At 34.0% G+C, this 17401-nt stretch overlaps 2 protein-coding genes across 3 annotated transcripts; both read left to right on the forward strand.

Moving 5' to 3' along the window:
- The first annotated feature begins 1746 nt into the window (after positions 1–1746).
- Positions 1747–5847, forward strand: LOC105107865 (uncharacterized). The gene is made up of 7 exons (XM_011001936.1): positions 1747–2086; positions 2660–2717; positions 3021–3101; positions 3204–3239; positions 3366–3605; positions 3687–3828; positions 4715–5847. Exons 1-7 carry the CDS (start codon positions 1917–1919, stop codon positions 5206–5208), a joined length of 1221 nt encoding a protein of 406 aa, XP_011000238.1. The 5' UTR covers positions 1747–1916; the 3' UTR covers positions 5209–5847.
- A 6313-nt stretch (positions 5848–12160) lies between these two features.
- On the forward strand, positions 12161–16593 carry LOC105107871 (B3 domain-containing protein Os01g0234100-like). Of its 2 annotated transcripts, none has more exons than XM_011001955.1 (7): positions 12161–12431; positions 12530–12622; positions 14055–14095; positions 14191–14353; positions 14440–14646; positions 15373–15436; positions 15545–16593. In XM_011001955.1, the coding sequence occupies exons 1-7, from the start codon at positions 12348–12350 to the stop codon at positions 16294–16296; spliced, it is 1404 nt and encodes a 467-aa protein (XP_011000257.1). In that variant the 5' UTR covers positions 12161–12347; the 3' UTR covers positions 16297–16593. The 2 variants fall into 2 exon arrangements, with proteins under 2 accessions (XP_011000257.1, XP_011000251.1); XM_011001949.1 differs by having other exon boundaries at positions 12162–12431; positions 15373–15463.
- Positions 16594–17401: the final 808 nt, after the last annotated feature.

The following is a 17401-nucleotide window of genomic DNA, read 5'->3' on the forward strand; positions in this document are numbered from 1 at the left end:
AGTATTACAATGAAATATATTGTAACTGTGTCAATTCATTTGTAATAATCCTTTTATACAGCCATGTCGAAGCGGTCTTGCTACTCCGTCATGGGTTGGCTTCCAAGCTCGTGGGCTTGAGTCTCCCATGTAATCCGCAAAGGAAATCAATCACTAGCTAGCTAATTGACCCGTGAAAAACAGTGAATGGATAAGAATCTCCCGCGACTAGTTCCATTTATTGCTGAGGTAAGGTGAGGCTCGAACGCACCTGTTGATATTGACATGTATATGATGACCTAATAAGACCAAATATAAAATTTAGCTTAACCAAATCCATGTGAACTGCACCTTATTTTACTCAAAGTGGATGTTTTCCAACTTTGATGTTTGCCAGGAAATATAAGAAACGAAATGCTTCGGAAATAACTGGTAAACATGCCTAAAACTGGGTTAATTAGATGACCAGACCACTCTTTTATCATGCACACCACCCAGTCCAACAAGTAATTTCATTACGGCGGTCAATAGTTGATTTTCTCAGTTGCTCCACCAAACTACTCCATCGCGGATTGAGAGGGTTCTCGTGACGGGCAGCGGACTGTGCTCGAAACTTCAATTATGAGGATTCAAACATCAGCTTTTAAAAACATTTTAAAATGCTCAATTTATCATCAGAAGATAAAAATTAGATCCATCCCAAGTATTAATTTACTGTGAAATATATATATTAGTTCCACCAATTGACACGACTCCAGTTTGGTCAATGCATGCGTGGTGGGATGGTAATAAATAGAGATGGCAATTTAATCATGAGATGGTAAAAATAATAATAATAATAATTTAACTTGAATGAATGTATTTTACTGAATAATTATCTTATTTGTAAAGCTTGTGTAGACTATTCTTTTATTTTATTTTGAAACATATTCAGATAACCTGATACAAAACATAATAAATGATGTATAGATATTTAAGTTTTTTATTTATGTAACTAATAATAAAAATATAAGACGCCCTTAAAACCAATCTTAATTTTTTTTAAAAAGGGCAACATGTAATTCTACTCTTTGAAAAAGGAAAACAAAAAAAGAAGCTTCTTTGTGAAAGTTTATTTTATTTTTTTAAGGATATCATAATAATTTTATTATGTCCATAATTTTAAAAAATAAAAAAATCTCTGAACAAAAGACATATTTCTTTGCTTTTAATAATAATAAAATTATTTCAGATCAATTTATACTTAATTAATTTTTTGATGTTCAATAAATCTTATAAAAAATGATTTTAATCTAATCACAAACTTGTCTAGTTTTTTCAAGAATGATAAAAATATCATTTTAATATTCCAATAAATAGCGAAATGCTTCTTATATCACAGTGTTTTACTGATGCTAATCAACAATGACATGCATCTTATATAATCGTGTTTTACTTATTCCTTTTAGGGTTTTTTATTATTTATTATTATTATTTTAACATTGAACCCGGATGCAACCACCGTATCATTGTCGTTGCTGTTAGCCAACTATCCGCGGAAGGCTTGTGCCCGTTAATCTGATGTGGAAAAAAAATAACAAAAAAAGAATAAAAAAATTGAAAATCGTCCAAGTGTCCGTTTGGGACAGCTGGGTTTTTTATTTTTGATTTTGATTTTTTTAAAATTATTTTAATGTATTAATATTAAAAGAAAATATTTTTTAAAAATATTTTAAAAAAATAATTGAAAAGCAAGTAATATGACTGTAACAGAACACCCCTGAGAAATTCTATCAACACTCACCACTAAAAGCCAATAAATAATAGTAATAATTCCACCTAAAAAATCACAGCCCACACACTATCCTTTTGTTTTTACTCTCTCTCCTAGAATTCAATTCTTCAACAAAGAGAAGAGGAAAACAAGCCTTGAAGAAGAAGAAGAATCAGCGGTAGTAATGTTTGGTGGTGGTAGTGTTTACTGGGGAAGGAAAGAAGGTGAATCAAAAGGAATTGTGGTTATATTCGCATGGATTTCGATTCACGAGAAACATTTGAACAGTTTCTTGGATTTGTATTCCTCTCTTGGTTGGAATTCACTTATTTCTCATGCCGATTTCCTTTCCGCGTAAGTCTTTTTTTTTCCTTTCCTTGCCACTCACTGTTTGGTCCCTGAGAATTTTGTTTTAATTTTTTTTTGTTAGTGTCTTGCCGATTATCTACTGACAAAATTAGCTCAAGTTTGTTGATTTTTACTGAAATAAATACTTAAATAATGTCATTTTTTTTATTGTTGTAATACTTGAAAGTCTTAAGTAGCCAAAAAGAGCATTCAGGGTCTCCTAATCAAATTAATGATGTACAATCATGTGCGGGTTCTAGCTTTTATTACTGAAACTTGATTCAATCTTCGAAATAAGAAAAGAAATGTGTACGGATTTCTGTTTAGTTTGTGAAAGAAGGTTTGGTACTAGAGAGAAATGAGAATTGATTGGCTATATGCTGTTAAATGGGAATGAGTATAGGCAATTTTATTATAATGATATCTGTTCGTGTAAAATGATTGAAGGGATAAACCCAATCAACTTTTTTTATGTAGTCAGTTGCTCCAAACGAGTAAGGATGGTTGGGTTAATTGTTTTCTTCATAATGTTGAACTTGATGAGTGTTTGTTGCTGGCTAATGATGAAAATTGATACAGATTTTATCCTGAAAGGGCTTTGTCACTGGCATATATTCTCCTCAATGAGCTTGTTGAGGTCAGTTACATAAACCTTAACCAATTTTCTGTTATTCAGTTAGATTTCAATCTTTATCTAAAAGTATTTTATCTTGGAGTTCCAATGAGTTGGAGGGGTTAAGTTTCTGTGGGTGCCCATGTTAGTCAAAATTATGCCAATAAAATCATGTTTCCACTTTGCTTTTATGTGGGTTCCCATAAAAACAATTTCTTGCATCTACTGTGACGGAAAAAATGAGATAAAATGAGCATTTATTAGCTTGGAACTTTCTATGTTTTCATGATGCATAGAGTAATTTCCTACTGGTTTTTTGGTATGCAGGATCTAAGGGTTAGGCCATGTCCAGTTATATTTGTTGCTTTCTCTGGTGGTTCAAAAGCTTGCATGTACAAGGTTTTTCAGGTAATTTTAGTTAAATCTTTGAATGGTAATTTGTGCTTTTTTTTCCTCCCCTTTCTCCATCTCTGGCTGGACTAATTTTATCATACTTAATGCATGACGCAGATTATTCAAGGAACATGTGAAGGTCATCTTAATCTGGTAAGTGATGTAGTTCTTCTATTTCAGAAAACTCAGTAACTCATACTAGGATTTATCTTTTCACTTTCTTAGTTCTATTTAATTGAAAGTTTTTAACTTTCTATCTGTGTGTTTTATTTTGTGAAGGATGAATGTCGATTGGTTAAGAATTGCATTTCTGGGCATATCTATGACTCTAGCCCGATAGATTTTACAAGTGATATGGCTGCCCAATTTTCTCTACACCCTGCAATTCAAAGAATGCCTGGTCCATCAAAATTCATGTCTTGGGTTGCAAAAGGCCTTGCTTCTGGACTAGATGGTTTATACCTCACAAGGTTTGAATTCCAACGTGCTGAGTATTGGCAGACTCTGTACTCTTCAATTGTAAGTTCTAACTGGCCAGCAGCTTCCCTAAAGTTATCTTTCTTTCTCAATTAGTAGATTTAACTTTTCCCCCTTCTGTAGGACATGGGTGCTCCATATCTAATTTTATGCTCAGAGAATGATGACCTTGCACCTTATGTTGTTATCTCCAAATTTGTTCATCGTCTAAAAGATCTTGGTGGAGATGTTAAGCTTGTAAAGTGGAATCATTCACCTCACATGGGTTTGTTCTGACCCCTTCTTTTGTGTTTTGTTAACTGCTCTGGTTTTGAATACTATTTATGGTTAAATTGCCTTTCTAATACTTAGGTCTCTTGTATGCATTTTACTTTGATTATGAGCCACTGGTAATTAAGTAGTTACACCAAAAGCTATGTCAAAATGTGCTTGTAAGCGGATGAGTTGAATACCTTCCCTTTTGTTGCTATTGACAGGATTAATACTTAAACGTTGAGTGTTGACCCTTTTCTTCTTCTCCCCACTATTGAACCTTATTACTTTGATGAGTGGTGGTCATCTTACCTATTTGGTGGTTGCTGCTAACATGGAGAGATGAAATTTTTGTTTTATTCTGCTGTAAATTAGCATTGTATCAGGGGCACGGATCCAATTAATATGGGCACTTACACTAATTGTTCCACGGGTCTCTGTTAGTGGCTTCCTGTATAAAGCAGGAGCTAACAGGTTTAACTCTCAATGAGAGTTGAGCTTGTAAAAAATAATCATTTTTGTTGCATCTTGTTTCTTTTTGTATGCGCTTGTACAAGGAGATTTAGTCTCAGGAAAACTGTAAATGGCACCTTAAAATGCTTCCAAGAGAAAGTTGGATGAATAAGGAAATTCAGATCTGTTGTTTATCCAATTGCTTTGAACAGGGTAAACACAATAGTGATCTCTTCAAATCTGAAGGTTGGTGCTTATAGATTTACAGTTTACAGTTGGGTTAATGATCACAGCAATCATTTCCCCTCTACACGTTCAGCCAACAATGTGTGTATGTCTTTCTGTTAACTGGCCATGAAAATGAGAAGTCTCACTTCTAGCTGTTCCATTTGCTGCATGTCTTTTGCATGTCAAAGCCAAAATGATTACATCCAGTGACGTTTCAGGTCATTACCAGCACAATCCAATCCAGTACAGGGCTGCAGTGACCACTTTGCTTGACAAGGCTCCTCCTGTTTATTATCGTAGGATCCAACAACTCAGAGAGGGAATTGGCTTGGACAGCATGCATGATGAGATGTCTGAATTAATATGTGACCTACAGAAAGCTGCTGTTAACTCAAACCAAAGCTTCAGAAGAGTTGCTGTGGGGCCAGGTGACCACTTCTTTGTGCCCAGTTCAGCAGAATATTGCAATAGTAGGAAGCCAGAATCCCTCCAAGATGAAAGGAAAGAAAGATCAATTTATCTGCCAAACCCTCCAAGTATTAGTGCACACAGTGTACTTGGCCAAATCCTCTTTGATGCATGTGTCCCAAAGAATGTTGAAGGTTGGGATATTAGATTTTCTGGTTCTCTGAATGGGCAGCCAATTGCTTCTGCCCAGAGGAGACGCTCGCCTTTTCATGGTATCAAATTCACTCGTCGCTCAAGATTATAATGCTGAATGGATTGGACTTTGTTTAACCTGTCATTGGCTTTACATGCATCCTTCAAAAGTTTGTTGGAGATTTTGAGCAAGCAATCCTCGTGCTTGAAATTTATGTATGCTCGGGCAGCTAAGCAATGAAGTTGGGGTTTTTTGACATTTTGTGTGACCACTGGGTTAGAATGTATGCTCGGGCTTCTGAGCCATTCCTCTGGCATGATAGGGTACAGGTATAACTTATATAATATCATGCAGATCGGAATGCTTGTTTCTCAGAGCTGCTTTGATATATATTGCTATGAGATTTTAATGGATGATCAGATAGTCTATGATACTGGTGAGAAGAAAGCCAATGAATTGTATGGTTGTGTTTATAGCTTGGAGTTGGCGCTTCTGTTCATTCAACTCTCTGGTATAGTGATTTGACCAGGAGATAGCAGCATAAGATGTAAATTGTAGTTTATGTATGTCTATAGGACTGTGGTTCTAGAGCTAATTGCATTATAGAAAAATTATGTGCAATAAATTATCAAGATTCGGGCAGGAGTTCGTTATCTGAACAGCGTGTTTTGTACTCGGGCTTTTGTTTTTAATCTTAGAAAACTACGTAAAAAAATATATAATAAGATTGTCGCGGTGCTTTTATTGTAAGTTTTTAAATGGTTTTCTTAGATTAATTGTTCTTTTTTTCTTTCTTCAATTAAGGCATGATTTTTTACTCTTTTTTTTTTTAAATTGAAATCTTGTTTTTCATGATAAGTTTTTTTTTTTAAATATTATCTCTAATAAAAAATGTTTTCATTAAAAAAATTGCATTGATAAGAAAATATAATTTATATTAAAGAGAAGCATATTTTGCTACTTATTTAAATTATTGATTTTTTTTAAAAAATATTGTAATTGTCTTTGATTTTATTTTATTTTTAAAATGCTACTAATAAAAAATCCCGGTAAGAAAATGCATGTATTAAAAAGGGAATAATTTATTTAATAAAATATATTTTTAAGAATTTAAACTACAAGTCAAGTCTTAAGTACTACATATAGCTACTTGAAAGAAGGAAAATTTAATTGATAACAACACAAGGACAATCTTGCATTCAGGTCAAACTTAACAAAACCAGGTGGGAATAATTAGCAGAGTGGTCCACCAAGTTTCTAATTTTGTTCATTTTGATTTCTCTATCAAAATTTGGACACCCAAGTCCCCAACTTTTATACTTCAATAATTCGTGGTTGATAGGTCCCCATCCAAACAAATCATGCTCATTTTACGACCGACAATTCTTGCCACATGTACACATATGAATGGATGAATGGGCTGGAACAACCTCGAATTGAGAGCGCGAGGGCTGGTGTCCAAATGTTCTGCAAAGGGATTAAAATCAACCACAGTAATATTAATAACAGTTATTTTTTAAATTTTTTTATTTAAAAATATATTAAAATATAATTTTTTTTATTTTTAAAATTTATTTTTAACATCAATATTTCAAAATAATTTAAAATTACTAAAAATTAATTTTAAATAAAAAATATAACAAATTGAGAGCGCAAGGACTAGTGTCCAAATGTTTAATAAAGGGATTAAAATCATTGAATTTTTTAAAATATTTTTATTTTAAAATATATTAAAATATAATTTTTTTATTTAAAAAATTTATTTTCTACATTAATATATTAAAAAAATTTAAAAATATTAAAAATTAATTTAAAATAAAAATATAAAATATTTATTTAAAAAATACTATTAAAACATAATAACAAACAAATTCTAAAATCAAAAGCTTAAGATGGTGATTTACCCAACCAGACAGGAGTGGGGGCCAGAAATTTCATTTCCACCCATATTGTCGGAAGTTCTAAGGATTCCAAATTATTGGATTTATATAGTACTTGCAACTCACTTGTGCTTCAAATCGTCCGGCCCGGTTCAAGAGGTGAGCTGGACATGAAGCATAAACTTAACTCTCTTGGGTGGTGTTTAATAATTACTGTAAGAAATAGAAATTAAGGTATTTGGATTTATAAAATATATAAAAATGTAGAAATTAAGGTATTAGAAGACTTTCATACTAGATTAATATCTTTATGTACGTATGAAGACAATGAATTCAACCCTAAATCTTTAGGTCTTCCTGTTCTTCATTGACTTGTGTTCGAACAGCTTTTACACCGTTGTACAGAGAAAGAAAGGGATATGAGCATGTTAATAATGGTGCGTGTTAAGTATGTTGAGTGTGGAAATATTTCTCTCGAAAATTAGCCAGCAAATAACTCAATAACTACAGTACCTGTTTCCGATTTCAAGTAAATGTTTACGGGGATGGCTTTGATTAACTGTAATTTCTAAGAGTCAGTCATACTTAGCAGACCCAGAATAGTTTATTTCCTGAAGAGTATTATTGAAGCATTTTGCTTCTTTTTTAATAAATTTACGATCAAATCAAGCTCATTCTAGCCATGAATGACTAAACACTCTTTTATAAAATGCCCGTAAAATGAAGAAAAGGTTTTAATTATGCGTTCTGCAACAACAATTATGCACGTACTTGGTTCATCTATGATGGTTATAAGTTAATTAATCCCGCTGCAAAAATAGAAAGAAAGAAAATGTCAAAAATAAGAAAATGCACGGGAGGAGAAGCAATTCTATTGTGAAAGTTTGGAAGATCGCAAGTGGAATTAAGCATGCGTAGTATAAGAGGTTAGTCAAGCTCCCACAGCTTCTAGGCTTGAGCACAAGCACGAGAGATTTTATTTGTAAGTTTTTATTTATAAATAGCAATGTAAGAACTTTCCTCGAACAGCATCTTATACTAACATGGAAAACTAGTTTATTTTTATGTTTTAAAAATATTAATTTTATTCTTTTATTTCAAATTAATTCTTTTATATTTTTAGATTATTTTGATACATTAATATAAAAAATTATCTTAAAAAAAATACTTTAAAAATTAATCACCAAACTAGAGTAGAGTTCCAAGCATGACGTGTTTGTTTACAGTCCTCCGCAAGCAGAATTCTAATGTCCCACTCCAGAATTCAGTGAGTCTAGGAGTCCAAGGTAGGAGAAAAAATGGGTAATTTTTATGTTCACTCTCTCTCTCTCTCTCTCTCTCTTTTGGATCTTCTTCATCTCCTCTCTCTCCTGCATATCTTTTTACAGTGATCAAACCTACAAATCTTCACCCTCTCAATATCACCAACAGATTTCGACAGGGGGTGGGGGAGGTATCTGCTAACTACTAGTTTATCTGCAAACAAGAATTATCTTCGTTAGAGTTCAATCTTTTTTATCTTGCTATGGTAATAAGCGAAAGGCAGCTATGCCTGCTTACTTAAATGATCATGCAGAAAAGAATTCTTTCAAGGAGAGAGCTGGAGAGGTTCGAGCATATCTGGGAAAGAAGTTCCCTACTTACTTGTGTCAAGTTGATGCTTCCATCTCATGTGGGTTTTGGCTGGTAGATTCTCATTTCCGCATTGATGTATTATGGATCTTAACAAAATTTCAGGACTCTTGATGTAGCTTCTTTTTCGTTTTATGTTTGATTATAGGGTCTACCAAGGAAGTTTCGCCGGCTTCATTTACCACATCATGATGCCATAGCTAGTCATTTTGGTGGATGAAACTGGAAATGAGTATCAAGTAGTGTATCTCGCAGAAAGGACTGGAATAATTGAAGGAAGGATGGAGAAGGTTTTCAATCGAACGCAGATTACTTGAGCAAGATGCTGTGGTTTTCCAGCTGGTCGAACCTGACAAATTTAAGGTCACCTTTTTTAACCCTGTTGATTTTGCTCCTTGTTTGATAATTCTGCAAAATGTTAACTGCCTAAGCATTGGATCCAACACAAATATTCTGTTAAGCAACTTGTGGAGTCCGCAACAACTAAAGTAAAAATGTCGGGTTTCTCTGCTCTCACTACCACGATAAAGGATCATAGCCATTTTGGTTATGGATAACTAACTGTTGTCATTGAATTTTTTTTTTTTCTCGTTGTCAAACGATAGAGATTTGGTATCTCGCTGCCTCTCGTCTCCTACCTTTACAGGACTACATTGTCAGAGCAAATTGGTCATCTGAAACAGATGGCGCCCTAGGCCTCGTGCATTTATCACATGCAAAACAAACAGATTATGGTAAGCAGCATGCGGCTCGGTCAGCCATGCTGCTCCTTTTATCATTCAGACATGCTTACAAAAATAGATATCTGTTTGGAACTTTGTCTTTAGGCTGTCTTGAGTTTTGTTTTCTGAATAATTTAAACAGTTTAAAAGACAAAAATAGGTAGAACTTTCGTAGTTGTTTTCTCTAATCTCATCTATCAGTTTTGTTTCTCTTGAACTTTTCAAATCGTAATGCAGGAAAAATAGTTTCTGAAGCCTCTCCACTGGCAATCCATCAGTAGATTAAATCAAAGGAATTCCTGATGTTAACAGATTCTAATCTCTGTCCCTCGTTAAATCAGTATGCTTGTGACAGTTACAATGTCAGCTCAGATATTTTAGAAGATCATCATAGTTTTTTCAAGTTGGCTCAGGAGTCAGGACCATAAATACTGTTAGCAATCGACTATCCATCTTGTTGTACCAAGACTATTGACAAATATCCAAAAAAAAAAAAAAAAATCCCCCCTTATTCTCTTGCTTTCTTCTCTCTGACTCTGCTTCAACAAGTAATAACAGAGTAAAGAGGGGAAAAAACCTATTTGCACAGACAATTATTTACCCAGTAAACCTGGCAATATCAACTAGAAGATCAGATAAAATAAAAGGAGAGGTACATGAAAGACCCTCCTCTACATATGCAATGAATCAGATGGAAAATAACTTGCAAACAATTGATATTGTATCATGTGTGAAATATCAGATTATGACCTCTTCATTCATAAGCTGTATGTATGGACTGTGAAGCGTGACCCCTTTGTGAGGGAACGTGGGCTCATCACTCATGCTCTGGTCAGAATTTCTAGCTCATAATCCATGGTCAAAAGAAGATCAGCCACATATACGTGTTCAAGATGTTTAACCCTATTATTTCATTCTAACTCATTAATCAGCACATTTCTTTCCTTTGAAACCATCTTATCATTCCTTCATTGTGTGTTTATTGTCAGATAATCTTAGGCATTTATCTATCAAACTACGTGCCCCATCAATTAACATGGTTCGATATACCTAGCTTGTTACTCCATATTATATTTACTTACATCGATTTTTTTTTTTATAATTCTATGAACATATCATAAACACTCTCTTGTCATGAAGCGAACTCGATTTCTAAGAAAATTATTGAAGAAACTAAAGCTTTATCCGTATTTCAAAATATAAGAATTTATGGTGATAGCTACATATAACCGATGTTGCTCGACTATAACTGTGTGTAAAAGCTTTCTCTTGCTGTACGGTGCCTTTTTCGATGGTATCGAAGCATCCACGCCCATCAATTATCCTGTTCAAACTTCAAAGCTGTAAAGATACTGAAGAAATTTGCCACATTATATAAATGTACATTTGAAACCTTCGAAAGCCATTGTCATAATTGTAGAATTAATTTCATTTTCCCAGCAGGCTCATCATGGAGATCAAGGCAGCATTCAGACTCGCCACGCCTCGGCCTCCTGGGTCTCTATGCACCAAATGTATGAATATGTCTTGTCATCGGGCATCCGATAATCTTGTCATCAGGCAGCTCAGTAGAAATATAGATCAGCCATTATATATATATCCACCCACCACTTCAGCTCTGCGGCCCCTGCCCAGATCCTGACGCGAAAAATGTCATACGTTGAGATCAAACTTGAGAAGGCCAGGTTGGGGTGTTAAGGATTGCATTTCCACCACTCGTTGTTTTAAAATCCCCAAAATTAGAGCAGCCTGGTCCTCCAAACTCTAGTCCCCTTCATTTTAATGTAACCAGTTAACAAGAGAGAAGCACGTCTCATTCCCCTTCGGCCTGTCGATTAAAGAAAAAAAAACTTTTCACAGTATTCTTCTCCATTAATCGGTACAGTAGTCCTTATTATGAACCGTAGTTTATAAATAAGTAGTAAAAATCTTGTTACTGCAACTTTAGTGAAAGAATTGAGATATTTGAATTAGAATGATATTGTTATATTTAAATGATAGGAAATATTCATAAAAAAAAAACATTATAAAGTTCCAATATCGGATTCAAAACACAAATCAGGTCGGGTGTTAAATATTCAATAATAAAATATAAAAACTCAGTAACTAAAAAAAATTAAATTGGTATCAATCATCAACTTAATAACATTAATAAATTAGATTGGAAAACTAAAATATATATATATATCGTCGTAGTTGTGTTATCTCTCTTTATATATATATATTATAAAATGATTATTTTCAAGAACAAAATCATAAAAAAGAACTTCTTAGTTAAAGGTTCTCATTTAATTATATATTTACACGGGAATTGAGAAATACAAAAAATAAAATTTAAATTAAAAATATATTTTTTAGTTGATTTCTAACTCTTTAATTATTACAAGCTACTGACTCACTTAAAGTTAGCATTTTCTGTGTAAAATAGTATAGAGATTATTATTTTATGATATATTATAAATAATGATAATATCTTTAAGAATTTGAATTTTTTTTCTACATCAAATTGTAAAACCACGAGGAGATAAGTAATCACATTTTTCAGAGCTCCAAGATCCTAAGATCAAAATGAATTTTGTGGGATGGAAAACATCAAATGACTTCACCAGTAAAGTTAACTGAAATCCACTGCATTAAATTTAATCTATAAAGATGTCATAACAGCACGAGTTCAAGTCATTAATTGTCGGAAAAAAACAGTCCGAAATTTCTAGATATTTTGAAGGGTTGAACCCAAAAATTAAAAAAGAGGGAAGATAATTCTAACAGTCCGAAACTTTTCAAAAAAATATAAAAACTCCGATAATCTTTCAAGCCTGGAGAGCCCTGCCTTAAAAAAAGCAACCCAAGAAAAAAAAGAAAAAAAAAAAAGCACACACGCCTATTCTACGCTTTTTATTTAGTTCATGTGTCAGCAACATAATCAAAGGACAGGAATCTGAAAGAGAAACCTGCAATAACAACAGCAAAAACCTTCGAAGCTAGAAGCAACAAGCCCTCCTGTCTGCTGCCAAACATGGATGCCGAAGAGGACCAAAGCACTTCCCCTAAACCTCAGCTTCCAATATCCAACCCAGTTCCCCTTAATACTTATCCCAGGGTTTGTCTTTTTTGTCTCTCTTCTTTTCTTTTTCTCGTGTTTCTTGCATGTCTGCTTATGTTTCTTGATCTTTGCAAATCCGTTTTGTTCACTTTCAGATTAGGAGAAGGAAGCCAAATATGTCCAAGATAAAGCTGACCCAGATCCATGAGAAGTCTCCAGAACCTGAGTACAAGACTGGTCATGAAATCGTGAGAATCTTTGCTTCTCTTGATACTCTTGAAAAATTGCAATCTTTTCTGTAATTTCAGATTAAACTTGGCTATAATCCCTGTCTTGTCGGTGTGTATTAGTTATATGGGTTCTATTTGGCTCTGAGAGGTACTTTGTTACGGTTCTTTTCTTTTCCTTCACTTGCTTTGTATCCTGTGCTTGTTTCAGCTGTTTGTTGTTTCTTCAAGGTTTTAGGGCTTTTATAAAGCAATTTGTGGTTTGAAATGTCAGATTAGATGAACCCTGCTAGGAATTTTTTTGGGGAAACGATAATAGCCTGAGGGAGTGCCGAGGTCACCAGTATATTGTAGTGGATGTCCTATGTGAACTTGAATTATTAACTCCATGTGAACTTATTCACTTTGATAGAAATTAAGAATTGGCTAAAGCGATTTTAAGCAAAATTGGGACCTAAATATGATGCTACCACCTTTTCCTGTCTAGGGCACTGGTGTATTCCTTCTTGGAACAACTTACAGTGTCCTTTAGGTAACCCTTCCTAGTGCGGGTCATTTCTTTCAATTCCAGGTTTCAATCAGGCAATACTTCTTCATTTTTTATTTTTTTATGACAGCTATTCTCCAGGTAGTCCCTATCTAGCCTGAACACAAGATGTTGTACCTGTCCTATCACCAAGTTAGTTTGATTAAAATCAATATAGTGAACGCAGCAGAATGGTTACTGACTTGCATTGAATTAAGCCCTATAACCCTATTGAATTAGTGGTTTGAACTTTTCATGTTAAGCATATGTACTAGTAATTTTGTTCTATGCTTTGTCCCTTTGTAAACCTTTCTTGGGTGGATCAATTCTTTCCATTACAAGTCTCACTCTGCCAACATTTTGTCATTTTTATTTCTGATGATGTGCTATTCTCTATAGAAGGCCCTTTCTAATCCAAACTCAAAACATTAAACCTATCCTGACGGAAGATTTCTGGAATTAAGGTAAATAAAGTAAATGTAGCACCATGCTTGATAAACGCTTTAGCTTAAGCCCTTTGAATTAGAGGTTTTGAAGTTTAAGGGCAGGCATGAGTGCTGGGTTCAAATTCGTTCCATGCTTTGTACCTTTCATACTTCCATTCCTTTTTCCATAGATATTTAAGATATTTCAGGGTATTGGGCAGCCAATTATAAAGCCAATTTGTTTTTCAATAATAGTAGCTATCTCTGCCTTCAATATGCATATAAATATTGGAGAAGGGATTCTTATTTGGTTGAGATGTGTTTCTTTGAGTTGTTTGTACTTGACACAAACTGGCAGATTTCAATTAGAACCCTGATTTTCTGCTCAATAGAAAATCTGGCATCGTGTTCTCTTATACACCCAGGTTCTCTAGTATTTATTCATTTGTTGTTGTTTGATGAATTAATTAAAGAAAAAAACTTTTTGAAAATTCTTGAGCAGGTGTTGTATGATAAATCAGGGGAATCAAGGGAGCCTAGAAGGTTAGAGTATCTACCTGATGGTCTTATACTTTAGATTGAAGCATAAAAAAATTGATTGTATTCTCATCCTGATTCTTTTTTATATATCTGTATAGCCGCAAGCGAAAGAAAGATGCATTCAGTGTATTCTATGATAGTACTGAAACTAAGTCTCCTGCTATGGAACTGGCAGAGGAGATTCGGACAAATTTAGAAGCAGCATATCCTAGCTTTGCAAAAACTTTGGTCCGGTCAAATGTGACTGTCGGGTTTTGGATGGTAACGTGAAATTCTGTCCTAAATTTAAGAATCAGATGGTTTATCTATAGTTTAGACTGCTTTATGTGCTCTATCTCTCATGACAGCATCTTCCCATGCGGTTCTGCAAAATGCATTTGCCAAAGAATGACACGACAGTTTTTCTGGAAAATGAAAGTGGGGAAGAATACATACTAAATTACATTGCAGAAAGAACAGCACTGAGTGGTGGATGGAAAGCATTCTGTGCTGCAAACAATTTACATGAGGGTGATGTTCTTGTTTTCCATTTAGTGAAACCTTCAAGATTTAAGGTACCATTTGATTTCATAATCATATGTTCCTCATTTTTTTAGTCAATAATTGTTTTAACTGTCCTTTCTGAAATGAATAATTAGGAAAATAGCATTCAATGATAGGAAAGTTTTGGACTTCTTCCCAAAGCAAACTTGCTAATCACAAAATGCAATTATTAGTGTGGGGAACTAGAAAAACATCGTCCTATCAAAGCCCTTCTATAAGATGGCCTGGAGCCATAGTTTATGAGAATGATCACATGAAGGAGAAAAGTACTTGAAGACTAGAGTAGATTCTTTTTCCTTGTTTTAGAGTTCACTGGCTATGATTTTGTAGTCCTGAAATGACAAGGTCTGTTTTGACATTTCAATCTCTGAGAGCAGAAAGGAATCACCCTTCAGTCTTCACACACGTGCGTGCACGCACACACAAGTGCGGATTCAAGAAGACATTGCCCATTCATTGAAAAGTGAAAACACAGGCAATGCTTTGCATCTATGAGAATAGAGACGCTGTTCTTTTCTTTGAGAGCTGAAGCAAGAGTTGGCCACACTAAGCACACATACATGTAGAAAAAAGAAACACAGGAAGTATTCTGGTTTTCAGTTAGGATAGGGGTTTCATTTTCCTCACTCTAAATGCTGATCGGGCAGGCTTATTTTCTGAAGCTGCACTGCATCAAACTGTTACTCATGGCTATGGATTTTCTACTATGACAATTGCTTCACATAATTTTCTCGTAGGTGTACATTGTAAAAGGAAATGGTTCTTCCCAAGGAGATGGGGAGTTTGGCATTCCAAGTTCAGGTGCTTATGGAAAAGAAATCATCTCTGGTATATAATTCTCTATTTGCTGCTTCGATGACTACTTGATCTGATATATTCATAATTTTCCTTCTTTTCCTAACATTGAAGAGCCAGCTGAAAAAGATGTAAAAAGCAGTAAAAAGGCCGAGCCATTGAAACTTCTTCCAGTTGGCCATCAGGAAGAGAATAATCAAGAGAATGGCCTGATTGCAGTAGAAAACAATAAAGGCAATGTCGCAGATCAGTCTGAGAATGAAAGTGAAGATCGTGCCTCTGAAACTCTGCGAGTCATCAAACTTTCAGGACCCACTGTTGATTTTAATAATGTGAAAGGCATTGAGAATTTCAAAATTCTTTTAAACGGTTTTGCTATAGACTCTGAGCTCTCAGAACATCACAGGATTAAGTACTATGAGCTATGTCGCTCACAAAACTCATTTCTGCACAGCAAGCTTCTCAACAGTATTAATCATAAATTGGCAGCTGAAATAATAATTGGGACTGTTGACATTTCAGAGGAGATTAGATCTTCAAGGCTTTCCAGCTCCCATGCTGATTATGGAGTTTGGGACAAGACTTTGAAAGGCTTTGAGATGTTTGGCATGAATGTTGGATTTTTACGTGAGAGGTTAAGCCGGCTGATGAACCTTGCTCTGGAATCAGAAGAGGCAATGGAATCAGAATGCAGAGAAGTTAGACTCGAGCAAGCCCGTGTAGATGAGGAGATGAAAAGCCTTGAGTTGAGGCTTTTGAAATTGAAGGAGACAAGGGAAAGACTTGATGATGAGATGGAGATTCTGAAGGAGAATGCCGAGAAGCATGAGCTTATGTTTCAGGAAGCGGTCAACGCCCCATGGTGAAGAGAACTGCAACAACGGGAAACATTCCTCATGCTAACAGGATTGAGGTAAAAACATTGATACCGCGTTGTCAATGGGAATAGTGTATGAGTACTGTAATTCTATGTCTTAAAGTAGCTGTAACCATGTTAGCGATCTGCAAATGGGGATGTTGTAGCCAGGACAGTAGTTTATGCTTGTAAGATTCTTGAGTTAACTTCGTTATTTAACTGGTGCAACCATGCATCCATGTAGCTTTTAATGTATAAATTATCAGATACTCACAGACAGAATTGGTTGTCGTTTCTTTTACATGCACGCAGGATCTGCCATGTAATAATTATTATCCGTGAGGCTAATGTTTGCGAGAGAGAGTACCGATCCCTATAGTAATATGAAAATTGTGAAAACTACTCTTACAATGTAAAACGACATCTGCGTGACTCGTGTTCAATTTATAAGATTCATCCCCAGTCGATTCACATGAATTTATAAGACTTTTCTTTTAAAAAAATCTTGATTATAGTGTTGTTATGCAAAATACGTAAACGCTTTTATTTTTTTAAGCTGATAGTATCAAGGTTAGATAAATTAGTTATTCTTCAACACACTCTTATAAGAAATGCTATTTAAACTTTAATGTCGAGGGAGTTATTTTATAACATAAATTAGTTGCTATAGAATATATTTAATTATCAACCACTAAATTAGTTACTAATTATTATTCCAATTTGATCAATTCGGTCCTTTTATTTTCTACATATATATATATATATATAGAAACGAGGTAAATTGTGTTTGATATTGCAGCATACTACAGTTTTTTTTAAAATTGATTTTCCTTTTGTTTTATTTTTTTAATATTTTTAAATTCTTTTAATTTCAAAAATAAATTTTAAAAAATAAAAAATATATTATTTTAATAAATTAATAAATAAAAAATATTTTATAAAAAAATCACAGCTGCAATACCAATAAAAATCTTTATATTCAAGTCAATCCTTCTGTGTTCTCCAGTTATAAAAATTTTAGAAGTCAAGATTGTGGTGTAAAGTAATTTTTAAAATATTTTTTATTTAAAAATATATCAATATAATAAGTTATATATATATATATATATATTAAA

Source organism: Populus euphratica, unplaced genomic scaffold, assembly GCF_000495115.2.
Source record: "Populus euphratica unplaced genomic scaffold, PopEup_1.0 scaffold3.1, whole genome shotgun sequence".
Classification (NCBI taxonomy): Eukaryota; Viridiplantae; Streptophyta; class Magnoliopsida; order Malpighiales; family Salicaceae; genus Populus; species Populus euphratica.

Bases quoted from the DNA above. Each gene is read 5' to 3' on its own strand.
- LOC105107865 (XM_011001936.1), top strand. From the start codon at position 1,917: ATGTTTGGTGGTGGTAGTGTTTACTGGGGAAGGAAAGAAGGTGAATCA. The intron at 2,718-3,020 runs GTCAGTTACATA...TTTGGTATGCAG, and splicing joins TCCTCAATGAGCTTGTTGAG to GATCTAAGGGTTAGGCCATG. The intron at 3,829-4,714 runs GTTTGTTCTGAC...GTGACGTTTCAG, and splicing joins GAATCATTCACCTCACATGG to GTCATTACCAGCACAATCCA.
- LOC105107871 (XM_011001949.1), top strand. From the start codon at position 12,348: ATGGATGCCGAAGAGGACCAAAGCACTTCCCCTAAACCTCAGCTTCCA. The intron at 12,623-14,054 runs GTGAGAATCTTT...ATTCTTGAGCAG, and splicing joins ACAAGACTGGTCATGAAATC to GTGTTGTATGATAAATCAGG. The intron at 14,354-14,439 runs GTAACGTGAAAT...CTCTCATGACAG, and splicing joins TGACTGTCGGGTTTTGGATG to CATCTTCCCATGCGGTTCTG.